At 40.4% G+C, this 16,684-nt stretch overlaps 2 protein-coding genes across 5 annotated transcripts in view; one reads left to right on the forward strand and one right to left on the reverse strand.

The window, feature by feature from the left end:
- Nucleotides 1-9,255, forward strand: part of CCDC150 (coiled-coil domain containing 150) — a 36,015-nt gene extending 26,760 nt beyond the window's left edge. Inside the window, exons 13-24 of the mRNA XM_057419764.1 lie at nucleotides 7-184; nucleotides 494-562; nucleotides 1,018-1,110; nucleotides 2,264-2,347; nucleotides 2,768-2,937; nucleotides 3,318-3,411; nucleotides 4,063-4,232; nucleotides 4,916-5,042; nucleotides 5,651-5,833; nucleotides 6,442-6,528; nucleotides 8,429-8,542; nucleotides 9,122-9,255. Of these exons, the coding sequence (XP_057275747.1) occupies nucleotides 7-184; nucleotides 494-562; nucleotides 1,018-1,110; nucleotides 2,264-2,347; nucleotides 2,768-2,937; nucleotides 3,318-3,411; nucleotides 4,063-4,232; nucleotides 4,916-5,042; nucleotides 5,651-5,833; nucleotides 6,442-6,528; nucleotides 8,429-8,542; nucleotides 9,122-9,226 (1,474 nt within the window). The 3' untranslated portion in view covers nucleotides 9,227-9,255. The remainder of the gene's footprint in view (nucleotides 1-6; nucleotides 185-493; nucleotides 563-1,017; nucleotides 1,111-2,263; nucleotides 2,348-2,767; nucleotides 2,938-3,317; nucleotides 3,412-4,062; nucleotides 4,233-4,915; nucleotides 5,043-5,650; nucleotides 5,834-6,441; nucleotides 6,529-8,428; nucleotides 8,543-9,121) is intronic.
- The window catches only part of GTF3C3 (general transcription factor IIIC subunit 3), a 42,384-nt gene that overhangs the window by 10,367 nt on the left and 15,333 nt on the right, over nucleotides 1-16,684 (reverse strand). For 2 of the 4 annotated variants that reach the window (XM_057419955.1, XM_057419952.1), the window contains exons 15-19: nucleotides 16,383-16,620; nucleotides 15,845-16,035; nucleotides 15,068-15,192; nucleotides 13,733-13,885; nucleotides 12,603-12,796 (exon numbers count right to left, since the gene is read on the reverse strand). In XM_057419955.1, coding sequence (XP_057275938.1) covers nucleotides 12,674-12,796; nucleotides 13,733-13,885; nucleotides 15,068-15,192; nucleotides 15,845-16,035; nucleotides 16,383-16,620 — 830 coding nt within the window. In that variant the 3' untranslated portion in view covers nucleotides 12,603-12,673. Of the gene's footprint in view, nucleotides 1-11,143; nucleotides 11,498-12,602; nucleotides 12,797-13,732; nucleotides 13,886-15,067; nucleotides 15,193-15,844; nucleotides 16,036-16,382; nucleotides 16,621-16,684 lie in introns of those variants that run through there. The other 2 variants (XM_057419953.1, XM_057419954.1) reach the window with 2 other exon arrangements.

Consider the following 16,684-nt stretch of genomic DNA (forward strand, 5'->3'; position numbering starts at 1 on the left):
CTTCAGGGAGGCCTTGCGTACAGAACATGGCAAACACAGGCTGAAGGCAAGCCTTGCTGAGAAGGCAGCAGCCACACAGAGACAGCCTCTGGAACGTACTGTTGCTAGACTGCAAGATGAACTTGAGTCAGCTTTGCAAGAGAAAAGATCTCTGCTGGCAGAAAAGGCAGATCTTCAACAGGAGGTACAGAAAACTTACTGTTTTAAAACTGTATTGTTGAAGGCTGCTTTCAGACCCACACCATTAGGGTTCTTACTGACGCACCAGTTTTGCTTTCAAGATTACTATTTTTGGCTGTTGCAGTTACAAATGTGACACACTCTCCCCTTTCCAGCTGTGCTTATATTTTGACTTGTAATGTCTCCTCTCAGAAGCATGCAAAGGGAGAGAAGATATGGCAGCTCAGAACTTCAGATCAACTGTTCTGAATGTGTAATATTTCTATGAATCTGGATGTTTTCAGGTGACAATAATTTCACATTTTTTTAACAGATAAGGACAAGAGCAAATGAAACACTACAGGAAAGGAATAAATTAGAAGTACTAAAAACAGAGAATGAGGTATCTTGCAATATAGATGGCTGGTCTTTAAATTTAGTGTTTTCTCTTAAGTTTTGCTTTCATTTTGCCTACTCTCTCAACTCAATTATTTCTAAATACTGTGATATTTACCATAGCCATATTGTTCATTTTGCTGTTTGATATTTTCCTTGCCTATGTGGTTGTGTCCTTTGGAGCAGCAACCCTACTGCTACCTGCGTAAGGCCCTATTTGTAGTAGTAAGCTTGTTATGCTATATACGCATAGCCTGGAAAAGGAAAGGCAGAGTTTGTGGTATGAATGAGATATTCCTTAGTGCTGTGACTGAAGTTAGTATGATTCTTTCACTGTTGTAGAATTGCTTTCTAAAATGGGAGAGACTATATCTAATCCATGTGTAGTGCTAAGGTTTTGTGATATTGTGACTGTGGAAATCTTGAACAGGTACGATTAGTGGTGGGTTTTCTTGTTTGTAGCTGGAAATTATTTCAATGAAATTCACTTTGCAAACACTACAGCAAGAGAACAAGAGGCTATTGAACCGCTTGGATGTGCTGGTACGTGAGCAGGTAAGCCACTAATGAAGTGGGTAACTGATGACCTGACTGAGAAGTAACTGTAGAAGGAATCAAGGTGCTCTTTGAAGTATCTGTATTTTTTGGAGAGTGGCTGATGAAATTAAGGAATCAAAAAGGGGAAAAAGTGAAAAGGATATCTCAAATATTACTCCATCTTTGTAGATGTCTGTGTGGGATGAGCTAAGAGGACTCTATAGCGTTTCTGGTATTGGTATGTCATTAAAATCCTATGTCTCCATTCCATTTTCTAGTACAGGCATATAACTTGTGTATCTGTACATATATATTCAACTTACATTGGGAAGTTATTAACAAAAATTCTATGCCCTTTATGGACAAGTTTGCACTTCAAATATCATTCCTGGTTCTAACTTGTTCCCATTCCATTATTTCTAACTAATCTCAGTCACCAAGATCAGGATACTTTACTGGTTCCAGAAAGGTTGAGTAAAAGCTTAGTGATACTGTGCTACCAGTGCTTTTACAGTGTTAGATGTAATGAGCAGTTGTGTTTGTTGGAGAGCCTAAGAAACACTTAGCTACTGATAAGGTCCTTACATCACAATGCTAAAGACAAAATAACTGAGACAGCTTTCAAATGTTTGTTATTTGATAAAGTCACATTTCTGCAGTAGTTAGTGGATAACATATGTATATCTTCTGTTTAACACAGAATTCCTTTGGCAGTCAGCAGTTACAGAATATGAATCAATAGAGCATTCAGAACCTTTAAAAGTAGCCTGATTATTATTTTATTCTTTACTAAGTTATTTTAATTCTGTTCATGCCTACTCATTCTTCTAGTTATTATTGCTTTTCTGTTTCTATTGTCAAAGGCTTCTTTCATCTCTTCATTTTTTTCTCCTCTGTCCCAGAACAGTGGCCTTCTTGTGGCCATCTGAAAGGTTGTATCAATTTGAGCAGCTCTTCCTAAAGATTAAGCTGTCTTGCAGGAATTTGTGCCATTTGTATTTCTTATTTTTTTAATATCTGTTTTAGTGTTTCACCTAATGGAATATTTATACCTGAAGCAATAGAGGAAAGTTAAAATACTTAGAGAGAAACAAGATACTGAGTACTTTTTTTGTTGCTTTTTGTCTTGTTTTTTGTATGGAATGGTGATGTCTGCTTGTTTTTTCCTCAGTATGCCCAGCAGCAGGTGCAACAAGTGCTGGCAGAGCTGACTGACAGCAAGAATAAACTGACCTGCAACAAAGGAAAACTTCAGGTACCTCTCAGCATCGTATTTGTCAGTTCAAAAGGGAAACAACCTAATGTAAGGTTGTTTAATCTTCTCTCTTTGGTACTTAATTTGCAGGGAAGTGCTTATTGATCTTCTCTACTTAATTTGTGTACTGTCAAGCACATATTGAGAGTTCTGTATCAAAGTCATCTTCGATCCTGCTCACATTGCCTTATAGGGTGACAAAATGCTGTTAATGTAGCATCTCTAGGATTTGTGATTATTAACTTGCTTAATGTGTGAAAAAAGTAGAAGGACTAAGAATTGTTTCTTATTTCCAGGTTCAGAAGCATTCCATACTCTTGGCACTGCTGCAAGCATGCAGGTTACTCAGAATACTGTCACAAAACTCTAATAGATGACTGATTTTCCTGCTCCTTTTCCTAACGATTTATTGTACTGCAGGTGGCAAGCCTGCAGCACCAGCTGGACGCAGCAAAGGATGATAGTAATAAGGCAACAGCCATGCTGGAGCGTGTGTTAGCATCTCGTAACAAGATGAAAGCAACACTGGATGTGATACAAACTGAGCTGGTGCATAAGGACACTGAAATCAACCACCTCAGAAGAGACAAGTAAGTGAAACTGATACTGTTTCTGTGGTCTATCAGCAGTGTGGAGAAGACTTAAGAGTTGAAGTGTGGCATCTTCCCCATGGCTCTGGCTAATAAGCTATACAGCAAATTCACTTGAGAAGTTTCCTACATGCTTTCCTGCAACATTGAAACATACTTGGTACCAGTGAATCAAGTACACCAAGTGCTTGTAGCCAACTTCACGAGCTTGGCAGGCCTTGTGCATCATGTGTAAAGTAAGTAAAAACGTATGTAACTTCAGTGACAGGCAGAACTTAATATGGTTAAGGTAGAGAACCAAACTGTGAGATGGTCACCTCTTCAGAGATGTGCAAAAATTGACTTAATGCATGATTTTACAATCCACTTTCCATTTTCAGGAGCCAGACTCAACCAAAAATACAGATGTTGGAAAGAGAACTGAAACACTGCCAAGCCAAACTGGTTGCCATGGGAAAGCAGCACCGTAGCCAGGTAGAGACCACATCTTTCCGTAGTAACAGCCACTGCTGCATTTTTCATGTTGAGCCAAGTACCTTTTTCTGAATACAGTGTGGTGTAACACAATCACGTGAACCAAGGTTAAAATACTGTGTCCACTTTGGGCTGTTGAAGAGACAAATCATTATCCCAGTGTTGAAGGAGGCAAGCATCTCCTTTAAAGAGATTCCTTGGCACAGGTGTAGGTTTTACAGTCTACAGGTGGATACATAGTATGAACAGATATTTTGGAAGTTTATATAGCACTTATTTTATATTCTTTTTCTTATTAGAATGGAGGGGTAAAGAGTCCAAGGAATTGCTTTCACCTTTCCTCATAATACTTGGTGTCACAAAGATTACCTCTCAACCCAAACACAGTCAGTATTGGCAAAGAACACTTTTTTCCAAGAAAGTCACGCCTATATGACAAGTTGTTCTGATCCTTCTGACTAAGTCAGTCAGTGGATTGGCATTGTAAGGATTCCCATGTAGATGCCTGTCCTTAGGATGTGTGTAATCAGACAGTTGGTGAATACACTGTTACTTCCTCTAAGTTAATACTGACTGGGAAAGGGAAAAAAATAGTCCTTCCTAAGCTTTTCATTTGGGTAGGTATAAATCTGATTTGTTGTTACTGCACAGGTGGAACCACTCTGTAAGGCACTAGAAAAAGCTAGAACAGACAAGAAGAAACTTGTTCTTTGTTTGGAAGAATTTTTGCAGGTCAGTAACACCCTGCAGAGCAAGCTGATCCAAACTCAATGTGAACTGAAAAGTAAAGAAACTGAGAATCAGCAGCTGATGCTCTACAGGTAAGAGCAAATCCATAATAAACACTTGAGGAGAAACAATACACTAACATCAGATCTTTACGGCTTTACTCATCCATCAATATCAGCACTGACTGTATGCTGAGCCAGCAAGATGATAAAGATAGGTTCGTGCAGAGCTAAAGAAATGGGCTCTTTCATTCATTCCCATAATGACTCTTTGACCTACTCTGCTATACTGAAGAACTGCTTACCAGGGTCATTATGGCACTTTTACACACAGCTTTTCCCTGAGGATAGCAGATACCACTTCCACTTTTGAAGTGGCCTGCAGTAGCTTTAGCAAAGACAGCAGAGAATAGCTGTTTAAATTCCCCACCCAAAACTGAATGTCTGTAAGTAAAACCTCAAACCTAAGTGTAGGTGCAGTCAGAGTTTCCTCATTATCCTTTGTCTAAACAGGCTTAGCAATCTTCTGAAGGAAAGTAAGTTGTCCTAAAGTGTTTCTTTCCAAAAAGTCTGTTTACCTTGCATAGGTATTATGAACTTCCTTTTAAATAAATGGAATGTGAAAGACTAGAAAACACATTCCAATGTTTAAAAGAGCAGTAATGCAGAGAGTATATCCAAAAGTATTTACAAACTAATTGTCTTTCCTATTCTTGTATTTAAAAGCTAAAACAAATATAAATGTGATTAACTGAATTTGTTTCTGCTCTTGAAAGGGAACAGTTAATGGAAAAATACAAGACTGAGGGAAAGATGTGTGCTGCACACTTAGAGTTTTTGAAGAAGCAGTTTCAAATTGAACAAGAAGCTTCCAGGAGAGCCACATGTCACGAATCTGCTGAGGTGAGAAGGCATAGAGATTAAAAGATTTCACTGACAATTTTACAACAGAACAAGGGGAGCTCATCACAAGTATCTGTCTCCTTTTCCATCCATCATGAAGTTGTCCATCACTTTTATACAAAACCCAGGATTTTATCATGTGGTGGACGGGCATTTTGGCAGCCATCCATAGTGTTATCTGTGCTCTCTTCACTGTCTGAAGTACCACCCTATGTCCCCCAGAACTATGTACCTCACTGTACATAAGATCTAAACACTGGTTTTCAGTCATGCCAGTAACTTCAGGAGGATAATCTGGGGTTTTATAGCAATCTCCAGGGATAAAATACTGGTTTGGAAGTCTGCTTTGTTTCTTGGGGGGCTGGATCACAAGCATAACCTTCACCTGTGCCAAGGCGGGATCAAAGCTCAGCATAACCTTAATATTACTCAAATCCCAGCATTCACTTTCCCCTTTATTAGAAGGGTATTAAAGAAAAGTCAAAACACCAGGTGCTGTAACATGCTTCAGATACAGCAAATCAATTGGGTGTGCTGCTTATTAATTGTTATACAGAACAAACTAATTCTTCTGTTAATGTGAACTCACTTTTTCCTCTTTCCCCTAGATAAAGAAATCCCATGAAGAAGAATGCTCCAAACCGGCTGAAGTTTCCTGTGCCAACAGAGAGCTACAGCTACAGGTAATAGAGCTGGAAAAGTCTTTTTCCAGTTATAGGATAAAGCTAAGAAGTCAAAGAGCTCAAGACAGACAATGCCTGGCCTGTAAAGCTAATGCGGAAAGGATAAAGGTATGCACACATTTTTCAATAAAGGCAGATGTCCTAGTTGAGAACTCGTTTCTCTTACTGAGTAAGACTGCTGTTAATCCTTTGCAGTGGAGCTAGACTTGAAAATAAAACTAACTTTGGACTCAAATTCTGAACAGAAGATGATAGATCAATAGCACAGTAATTGTGTGGCTTCTCCTGTCATCCCTCCAGACCTGTATCAAATATGATTCCAGAGTCCCATCTCCCACTAGATTTTTATAGTAGCGTTTGTCCTCTTTATTATATTGTCAGGTAACGTGATAACGGCATGAAAAAGTGGTGAGACACCCACGGAAGCATTTTTGTGCAAAATCCATAGGCTTGTAAAAAAGGTGGTAGAAAGAGTTTATGAACTCGGTTAAAAAATACTCTTACAAGTCTTACTGCGCCTGCTCCAAAAAGCCCAAGTTACAATTTAACATACATTCACTGTATATCTGACTTAAGAGGGAGACAGTTTTAGGGTTTTTTATATGATAGAACTCCAAGATATTTACACTGGGACAGTCCTTCCCTTACATTGCCATTTTTTATTTGTGCCGTGAAAAAACTGCATATAAATTAATGTTACTTCTTTTTCTACTCAGGAACTGGAAAAAACAGTCAAACATCTGAAGGAATATAAAGAGGAGGCAGAAAAGAAACTGAAGGAAGCTAGCATAGACTCAGAACAGGTGAGAGTAGTTAGCATTAGAATAATAATTCATAGAATCATAGAATAGTTAGGGTTGGAAAGGACCTTAAGATCATCTAGTTCCAACCCCCCTGCCATGAGCAGGGACACCTCATACTAAACCATGTCACCCAAGGCCTCATCCAACCTGGTCTTGAACACTGCCAGGGATGGAGCATTCACAACCTCCCTGGGCAACCTATTCCAGTGCCTCACCACCCTAACAGGAAAGAATTTCTTCCTTATATCCAATCTAAACTTCCTCTAAGTTTTAACCCATTACCCCTTGTCCTATCACTACAGTCTCTAATGAAGAGTCCCTCCCCAGCATCCCTATAGGCCCCCTTCAGATACTGGAAGGCTGCTATGAGGTCTCCACGCAGCCTTCTCCAGGCTGAACAGCCCCAACTTTCTCAGCCTATCTTCATACAGGAGGTGCTCCAGTCCCCTGATCATCCTCGTGGCCCTCCTCTGGACTTGTTCCAACAGTTCCAAGTCCTTTTTATGTTGAGGACACCAGAACTGCACACAATACTCCAAGTGAGGTCTCACGAGAGCAGAGTAGAGGGGCAGGATCACCTCCTTTGACCCGCTGGTCACGCTCCTTTTGATGCAGCCCAGGATACGGTTGGCTTTCTGGGCTGGAAGCGCACACTGAAGCTGGCTTATGTTCATTTTCTCATCGACCAACACCCCCAAGTACTTCTCCACAGGCCTGCTCTGAATCTCTTCTCTGCCCAACCTGTAGCTGTGCCTGGGATTGCTCCGACCCAGGTGTAGGACCTTGCACTTGGCATGGTTAAACTTCATAAGGTTGGCATGAGCCCACCTCACAAGTGTGTCAAGGTCCCTCTGGATGGCATTCCTTCCCTCCAGGGTATCAACCGAACCACACAGCTTGGTGTCGTCGGCAAACTTGCTGAGGGCACGCTCAATCCCACTTTAAAGTAACAAGATGTTACTTCAGCATATGCACCAAGTGACCCTTTCGATCTCAGATACAGGTCTCTGGTGAAGTGCATCCTTGGCCTTTCCAAGTCACATTTATCATACTTTAAAAAAATCAACTAACTAAAAAAAACCCCCAAACTAACAAAAAAAAAAAAACTTTAGTATTGTTTTGATCTTTTCTGTGCATCACTTTGATTTCATGGGGCTTATAAGAAGAGCTTTTATCCCATGCAGACTATTGTTTTTATCAAGCTCAGGAAATCTGTATTAACCAACCAAACAGAAGTGTTTGGGCCATGTAAATTGCCCCACTCAGCTGCCCTTGTGTCACTCTACATGTGACATCATGCAAAACCACATTTCACACACCCACCCACCCCAAGAAGTCATTTGTCCTTGCATCACCTTATCCCTGCACTACTGTACATAATATCCAAATTATTATAATTTACATAGGTTACTATAGTAGCCTGGGGTGAAAATCTAGTGGGTTAGATATTTTACAGGGTATTAACCAGCATAAAGTAAAATAAAAGGAATAAGGGTGATGTCTTACATGCTGTTTATCAACACAAGTACTATTCTGTGATAGAAAGAGACCTTAATAGCAAGAGAATATTTCTACACCACTCTTCAGGCAAAGTCAGTCTTCCCTTGCCTTTCTCGGGAGTTTGTGGTACTTAATACCCATTTTCCCCCCATTCTTCCAAAAGCCTTTCTGGTTTATACTATTTTGGAGACCACAGTTGACATCATTGCCCCCCCCCCCCCCCCAATGAAGAGGGTATCATGGAGCGCTCCTATCCCTATGAACAGGAGAAAGAATGGATAAGAAAAATTGTGAAAGAAGGTGTATGCTGATCTGCGTGCTCTTGCACAGAGCTCAAGAACTGGAGCACAGCATGCACTGACTGTTCTCTCTGCAGTTCTAATTACACTGTCTTGCCTAGATCACAACTAGGCTAAAAGCAGCTCACCGTTGGTTCAAATCCCACTACCAGCAGCTAGAAGCTGTGAAAAAACACCACCCAAAGACCTGTGAAGACAGCAGCCCCAGAAAAGAGGTAAAGGAAGCAAACACATTTGGTTCAAAGGGGGAAGCAAAGAAAATAGGCAGCGGAAATATTTGGTAGCTCCTTATCAGTCAGTAATAGTTTCCTAAATTTCCTTTTGTAGTTCCCTACACAGGGGTAGAAAACAGACCCCTCTTCTAGTTTAGTTTGCTTCCTCCTCTTTTCCCAAATGACATACTGAAGCAGCAAAGAATATTACAGGAAAAAGACTACTTCAAGGGACTGTTTCTGTACTTAGAAAAGGTTGTATCGCACATTTTGTTGGTGCACATTAACCAAATACTTGTCTGAAAGCTAACAGCTAGTAGATTTCTTTCTCTACATTCACCTGTTTCAGTGGTTCTCCTTCCCCGGATCCATGCCTTTTACAGATACCTTTTCAAAAGCTACGCTTACCTTGTTTGTGTAGATTCCTCAGCCTTCTCCATAATTGATAGTTCTTCTAGAGGCATGTAATTAGCCTTTTAGAGATGTATGTATGAAACTGCTGAAACTTTAGTCTCTTCTTTAGTAAGGACAGAGATTCCCTGAACAGTCACCAGCTTCATAAAACACGGCATCTTTTTCCAGGAGAAAAAGCAAGAAGAATATCCCACTTACACCTCCCTGGACACAGCGAGACCCAGCACTTCCAGCTCACCACCAGGAAGGCCACGTGAGTTGGGCAGGAAATGAGCAAACTTGTCTGGATGATTCCCAGTCCAGGGAGAGCATCACCTGCCAGGAGGAGACTCCCAGCTAGCATGCAGGTGCTGGAGAAATTGGGGACTTCAGCTGATCTCACATAATTAGATAGGTCTGTAGCACTGAGAAGGTATTGCAGATAAAAGGTGCGCATAGCGCACCACATATAGGGGACTTAGGGTTGCTTGTTTAAGTCATAAACCGATTTGAAGTAAGTCATACCTCTCACCTGGTCTTTCTGACTCAGATTCTTTGCGATGTGAGACTGATATAACTACCATTTGTAGCAAAACAATTACTCTTTGAATGTTGATATGCTGCATCTTTCTTTTCATTGCTTTTCTTTTACCAGCTGTAGACTGGCAGGTGCTATCAAAACAAATCTCTGACTGGTTTGCAGAGGGTTCACATGAATGATCAAAGGCTGAGTCGTGTGTGTGGCTGGATGCTGACGTGACTGGAACAGGGTGGAACTGGCAGGACTGGCTGCTTCTAATGGCAGGTGATATCTGGGTCATGAGAGAACACAAGCCTTGGGCTTTAGGGAACGCATTAGGTGTGTGATGTTACACCACACATCATCTTACCTTCATAAGAATTAGTGGAATTTGTTCAACGTATCCTACTGTGGAACAACACACTGTGGCAGGAGTAGTTGAAGCAGCTGACTAACATCATAATATGTTGAAGATGATTATAACATAGACAGCTTTCATATTTGTTCAACGAAGGATCAGCTCACCTTCCTCAGAGCTTACTCTTCCACATTGTTCAGTACAACCCAGCTTCAGTGCAAGTGTTCTTGTATGCTGATTTGCTTCAACAGAGCTGCTCACAGGCTCCTCTGTGATCAGTGGTACTATTTATTTCTGTGAAGTCTATACATGTTATTTGCAATACTTTAGTGGGGTGGGAAGTCTTGCATACCTGTGGAGCCTGGGGGACACACTCATTCTACTCCTCCAGAAATTTGGTCCTAAACTGTAACGTATGTGATAGGACTCTAATTCACCATGATGTGAATCTCTTCCTGAAGCAAATGGCTGTTCTAAGGAACAAGGGGTGGCTGAGCACACTATTGAAGCTAATGCACACCTGAGCTTCATTAAATTGTAGTGCTTAAAAACAGGCCTATGCATGTTTACATACAGGCCTATTCATGTTTACACACAGGTCTATTCATGTTTACACTGAATGATTAAGTAGGTTGCCTAACAAGGGACAAATGAGTGTGCCCTTAGCCTTCCAGAAAGGACAAAGCACATGGCAGCTGTGTTTGTATGAACTGTATGTTGGCAGGGCAACAGCACCAACCACCTCTGTTTTCCTTCTGTGGGAGTTTTTACCAATATAAGGAGTAGCTAAAGGGATGTTTTTTCACCCCTTCCTTGTTCCAGAATCCTCTGCTCTCTCTAGGGCCATGCATCTGTAGTTACTTTGATTATTGACGTGCTATGGCCATTAAACTTGGGACTTACATTTGCATAGTGACAGTCTGTTCCAGGTTCAACACCTCCTGTTGCTTCTTTTAGGCCTGTTTGGGATTTAGGGTGGAAAGCAGTAAGATAGGGTGTAGTTGTGAAGGATTACTGTATCCCAGTACCTTTAAATTTTAGCATGACCTTAAGTTTTGACTATGTCTGCTTTAGCAAGCAATGCTGTTCTGTGGATCACATGCAGAATGAAAGAGCTGGTCCAGATGTCCAAGATGTGTCCTGGACTAGGTTCTTCTTGGGATTTGCTCTGGTGTAATCCTGCTGACTGAATGGGCACTAGCAACTGGAGCACTTCTGGAAGCCATCCTCTAAATTGCTTTCACTTGAAAGAAATCTAGTTTGCTCAGAGCCTGCTCTGTGCTGTGAAGCATACCATGATGAGTGGCAGCTCACCCGCTGGAAACATCAGAAGTACACAATTGACAAGAACTTGTTATTTTCTTTAAACACAGTAATTTCAACAAAGCTGTAGTATAATCTAACACTTCTGCCACCTGCAGGATAAATAACTGAGTTCTACGTTGCTAGCCTTTCCCCAGGCTTGGTAGCTGCTCAGCCTCTCTTAGTTACAGCAATATTTGCAGTATTTAAAAATGAGCTTTCTAAGGAGCAAGAAGGTTGCTTGTTCTTTATCTTCCTGTCAGGCTGTGGCCTTCAGCAAATGTGGATGGCAAACAGCTTTCTACACTTGGCAGTGCTGGTATCAGCAGTGAAATCTAAGTTAAAGATTGTTCATCTCACAGCCATAAATGCAAGTTGGATATGGCTAAGGTAAAAAAAAAATAAAATCTAAGTTCTATCTTCATATATAGATGTGGGGGTTTTTTTGCACAAGCATTTGAGGAAGATTTAGATAACTGGCACTGAGACAAGTAATATCTCTCTTCCTTCTGCATGCTCAAAATTGTTTAGCACATCCTTTCAGAACACTGTTTGCTTGCAGTATGAATTTTCCAGTCCATATTGACTGGGTTTCATTAAAAGCAAGTTGGCTGACAGCAACCAGCAGTTAGCTGTGGTCCCATAAGTAACTAGCTACTTGTTGCCTTGGGAGGCAACATCACAGCTTGTTTTCTGTTCAGCAAACTACTCAGCCATATTTTGCTGTAGCACATAACATATAGCCATACATATAACTATATATGTAACTACGTACTCTTTATTTATGGTAAAGCATAATTTGCTGTATTGGAAGCAGTATGCTTCCACCATCATATTTTCTTGAACTGTCAGAACTAATTAAAACCCCAGACCATTTGCAGTGTATGTGAAGTAAGAAGCTGTATGATATTAATTTTTGCTCTATTCAGTAGGATCTGTCTTTGCTGAGAATGAGTAAACGTTATCATTATCCTCAGAATTTTTATTAACAAGTTCAGAACAACAACACAAGTCACACTGATTTTAGTAAATAGAAATCAAACTCCTTCAAATAGGAGAGCTGCTGGGAATACGAACTCCTAGAATACTTGAAAAAGCGAGCTCTCCAACCTCTGGGGATTATTATGAGCCCGCTGCTTCTGTATTACAGTACTTTTAATACTGCACATTAAAAAAGCAAACCTAACCACCAGCAAACAGGACTTCTTGAACCACCTCACTGGTAAGTAGTTGTAATATTGCACATCATAAATCTTCCCTTAAAAAAAACCCAAAACAACAAGCTGCCCTGGACTTCAGTTTGATTCTGTATACAAGACTGGGATTACAAAGCAGTGCATCAAAGGAGAACAGCTAATAACAGCCAGACCTGAGCATGTCAGTTTCCACCCATTTGTGATACAGTTCAAATATTGGAAGTAGAAGTAGTCCATTAAGCCATGTACAGCACAAGCCCTGTCTGACCACCTACAGAAAAAGCTGTACACAAATCCATTTCCCCAGCACTGCATAATGCAAAAGTTGATGCAGAGAGTATCAATTCCGCCTGCCACAAACCTCATCATACAACTGCGTAGGTATACATCAGCTTCCGAGCCATTCTGATGTTTCCACTGCTCTGATAAATAAGTGACAAGTTAAAGGCAGCATCTCTTCTCAAGTCTGTCTGGTCAGTCTCTATTCCCTGTAAAAATAACGATGGAAAAAAGTTACTATATGCAAAAATAGTATAAAATTTGAAACATGAGTAGCAATGACAGTGGAATCAAATCACGTATTCATGGTTTATATAGGCTTTCAGCTGCACAGAAACTAAATTAGTAGTATTACTTGTGCCCTCCCTCTTTAGGGAGTTGCCACATGTTGCTAATCACAGAGTTACACAATTACATACTCAGATCAACTGTAAATTAGAAAGCCAGCTCACAAACCAGGAAAGTACTGCCTTAATTTGTCTTAGCATGCAAAGTAGTTGTTTCTTCAATCAGAATGTGAATACTGCCTATATCTTTCACACCGTCACAAGATGCTGCTTTGAACTCCATCACTAACACCCACATTCCTCACTTTACCAACCCTTCCTGTCTTCTAAAGACACTTGCAATTTTACTACCTTCCCAAGCCAAAGCAAAACTTCCTCTCAGACCAGACTTGTAAACATGCGACACATCAATTAGGGTGTTGTAATACAAATCAGAGTAAAACCATGGCTCACAGGCATTCAGGCAATCTTAATAATGGGTCATACTGCTCCAGCATGCTCTTTTATAGCATGAGTGACTAGATACAACTTCCAGATATAATTCATTACATGTAATATATATATATATATAAAGTTCAGCTACTTATTCAGGTGAAGTTGTGTAGTGACCCTTTCTGCTGCTACTTCACTCAGCCTATGAGTAAATCCTTCAAAATTCATAAACCTGTGAAATTAACACATGCTTAAATATATTACCAGGTGACAATAAGGTTTGGGCTTCCAATGACAAGGAATAACAACACAAATTAAAGGAAACTCAATGACATTGATCTTATGTACCTATTTTAACTATGGCTGATATATTATTAACATTGACCTGACTTTATTTTCTGTACCTAACTCGCAAAGAAACAGTACCTCTAAGGTGAGCGGAGGAAGTTCAAGTACTTTCTGGTAATAGTGGATTGCCAGGTGCAGCAATCCCAGCTGGTGAAGGCCACGGCCAAGGTTGTAGAATGACTCTTGACATGGTCCACGCAGGTCCAAGTACCGGTGAAGGAAGGAAAATCCCTGTACACATATTATGCACATTAGAGAATGTTCCCTTTAACAAGATGGCAGCAAAGAATGCTGGGGAAGAGGTGTTTAAGTGTATCGACTTAAACTATGCTCCCCCACAAAACCACAGGCAAGTTGATGGTAATAAATAAGTTGCATTGAATTGTTGAGACTATAAACCCTGTGCTCTGTCAGTCTCACTGCCTTTGGTAACAATGGGGAGATCTCTTTAAGAAATTGAGCACACAGTTAACGAATAAAGTGACTTATGGCACTAGTTCACTAAATGTAAGTGCATATGTACGTGTTTATGCAGTGTACACGCTGGTAAGATTGGTTCATGTTCAGAGAAGCCAACCACCTTGAAAACATAATGGGTTTTGGTTTAGAGGAGCTGAGGACCTGCAGCTTTTATCAAAATCAGTGTAAGCTACAGTTTTTCAGCAGTTTCAGAAGTAATGAGAGCTCAGAATCCTCACTCTATTCAGCTGACTCCCAGCTCAGTGGCCACAGGAATTAAAAAGCATTTCAAGTTAATGAAAATACTTGGTGGAGAGTAGAGGGAATTACTTTTAAAGTCTGGGAATAATCAGCCAGTGATTTGTAACTGGATCTGCCAGATTAAAGGAAAACGTGAAGAAGGGAGCTGAAAAACTGAGGGCAGTCTAAACTGGAGTTCACAACATCTTTACAAAGAGAGCCGTTGAGAGGCACCTAAAATGGGGAAGAGAAAAGAAAGACTGGGGGGGGGGGGGGGAGCCCCACTTTATAAGTCTCTAAAGTATTCTCCAACAATGCAGTTTATGAGACACGTCTATGAAGGGCACATGGCATGGGTTCTCTTCTACAGCACTTCTTCAGAGCAAGGCAGGGCAAGAATAATTTGGAAGAAAATCCAGACTACATCCACCAATGCTGAAATCACAAACAGCTGGCAGCTGCTAACATCTATGTGGGTAATCACTGTATATGCACAGCAGAAGCAGCTACATTTGGCTAAAAGGAGAGGAGACTCAGATGGGTATAATTACAGTTCAAAAGCATGTTCATATCTGTGTTCATGTTTTGCCACTTCCCTCTTTTGATGCCATTTTAATTAGGAAAGTTATTTAAACAGAGCATGTTGTAGCCATAACTGCCTGCAAGATACGAGGACAGGAAACACTGTAGGTAAAAACCATCACAGTAACTCACCTGTACCAGAAGAGCATGCCTTTTCAACACATACTTCTGAGAAGCCATGTGGATGAAAGTCAACCCAATACAAAGACTGTACAGAGGTTCATCTGGGTTTGTACGAAAGGCTTGCACATACTGTCCTAAAAGCACAGAACTGAATCAAGATGTTTGTTGTGAAAATTATTCCTGAGGAATTTAAAAGCAGGAAAGAAAATCTTCACATGAGAAGTGTGAACTAAGAGGAGAGATAGTTTAATATACCTACAGCAAAGTACACAGGAAAAAACATGAAAGAAAATTCTGTATTTTCAGTACTCCTTAGATTCTGAAGGAAGAATGCTGACTGTGATGTAAAAGTAAGCACAAGACAGGCAAACACAGAAAGCAAACATAGTCCTTGCTAGGATTTATATTCTGGAGGCCACACATCTTAAGTGTGTGAAGGGCTTGATTGCAAGCAGTAGGTTTACTTCAAAGACCTGTTTAAATGTCTAACCAACTGTATTTGCTCTTCAAATTGGTCTGTTTCTGCCCTTCATCATTATCATTAGACTTCAATTATCTTTGCAAGTTAGTTACATTCACAATGTGTGCTGAAACTGAAACATGCCATTTTTATTATCAAAACTCTTAGTGATGCTTTATGTACAACATATTAAAGCACCAGACTAACACTGTGAAGCCACCTGTAATTTTCTGGCATATGAAAAAAAAGGGCTTTAATAAATCTTTCTCAGAAAAAAGCACATTTACTTGCTGTATTTGTTAATACTAGAACATAAATGCTATTACCAAGAGCATGCTTGAAACTGCCAGACACAAACGCATTATGCCCATTCAGGACACACAGTGCATGGTTATCAGGGTTTTTCAGCATCAGGCGGAGACAAAAGCGATGGTGCCGGACATCCTGAGACTGCATAGTAACCTGATTGAAGATGTTCCACAGCTGAGGTTTATTGACATTTTCCATCACCATGATTCTAGAGAATGAAAAGTATACAATAGAATTGTAGATGCTACATTGTAAATGCTGTATCTGCAATAAAAACTTCAACAATTCAGGGAAGATAACAGAGACACTCAAAGAGCAAGTCACTGAGTGAGGCAAAGTTGACAGAGACAGAAGCAATGGTTCTGTCTAAATCAACCACCCTGCTGCACGATGCATGTTTTGGAATCAGAAGTTATCAGAAAGCTCCTTTAGTTTCAATAACCTTATCTGTTTTAGCACAAGCTGAAAAGCATCAGCCAGCTTCCTTTAGCAGTATGACTACAGCCTCAGTGGAAGCAATTCCAGAAGAGTTTGATCTACCTTCTCAGTACCCACCTGATATAGTTGTATGCTTTTCTGAAATTCTTGTCCAGTATTGCAGCAGAGAGCCCAAAGTATTCCAGCTCCTTGCGCTTTTGTCTATCATCATAAAATGAATAATATTCCAGGGAGGAATCCACTAGAAGCTCTGCCTCCTTGTACCGGGAGAGGTCACACAAGGCATATATAGCCTTCAGGAGGAGGTTCCACCAGTCATCTTTTGTCAGAACACTCGTGAGAACAGCTAAGATTGCTAAAAATATCAAAGTCAGGAACTTAGGAAAATTAAACCAGGAGTGCTAAACTCTTAAAAAAAG

This window comes from Pezoporus wallicus, unplaced genomic scaffold, assembly GCF_028554395.1.
Source record: "Pezoporus wallicus isolate ANWC-B61680 ecotype Strahan unplaced genomic scaffold, APGP_CSIRO_Pwel_v1 contig_4710, whole genome shotgun sequence".
Classification (NCBI taxonomy): Eukaryota; Metazoa; Chordata; class Aves; order Psittaciformes; family Psittacidae; genus Pezoporus; species Pezoporus wallicus.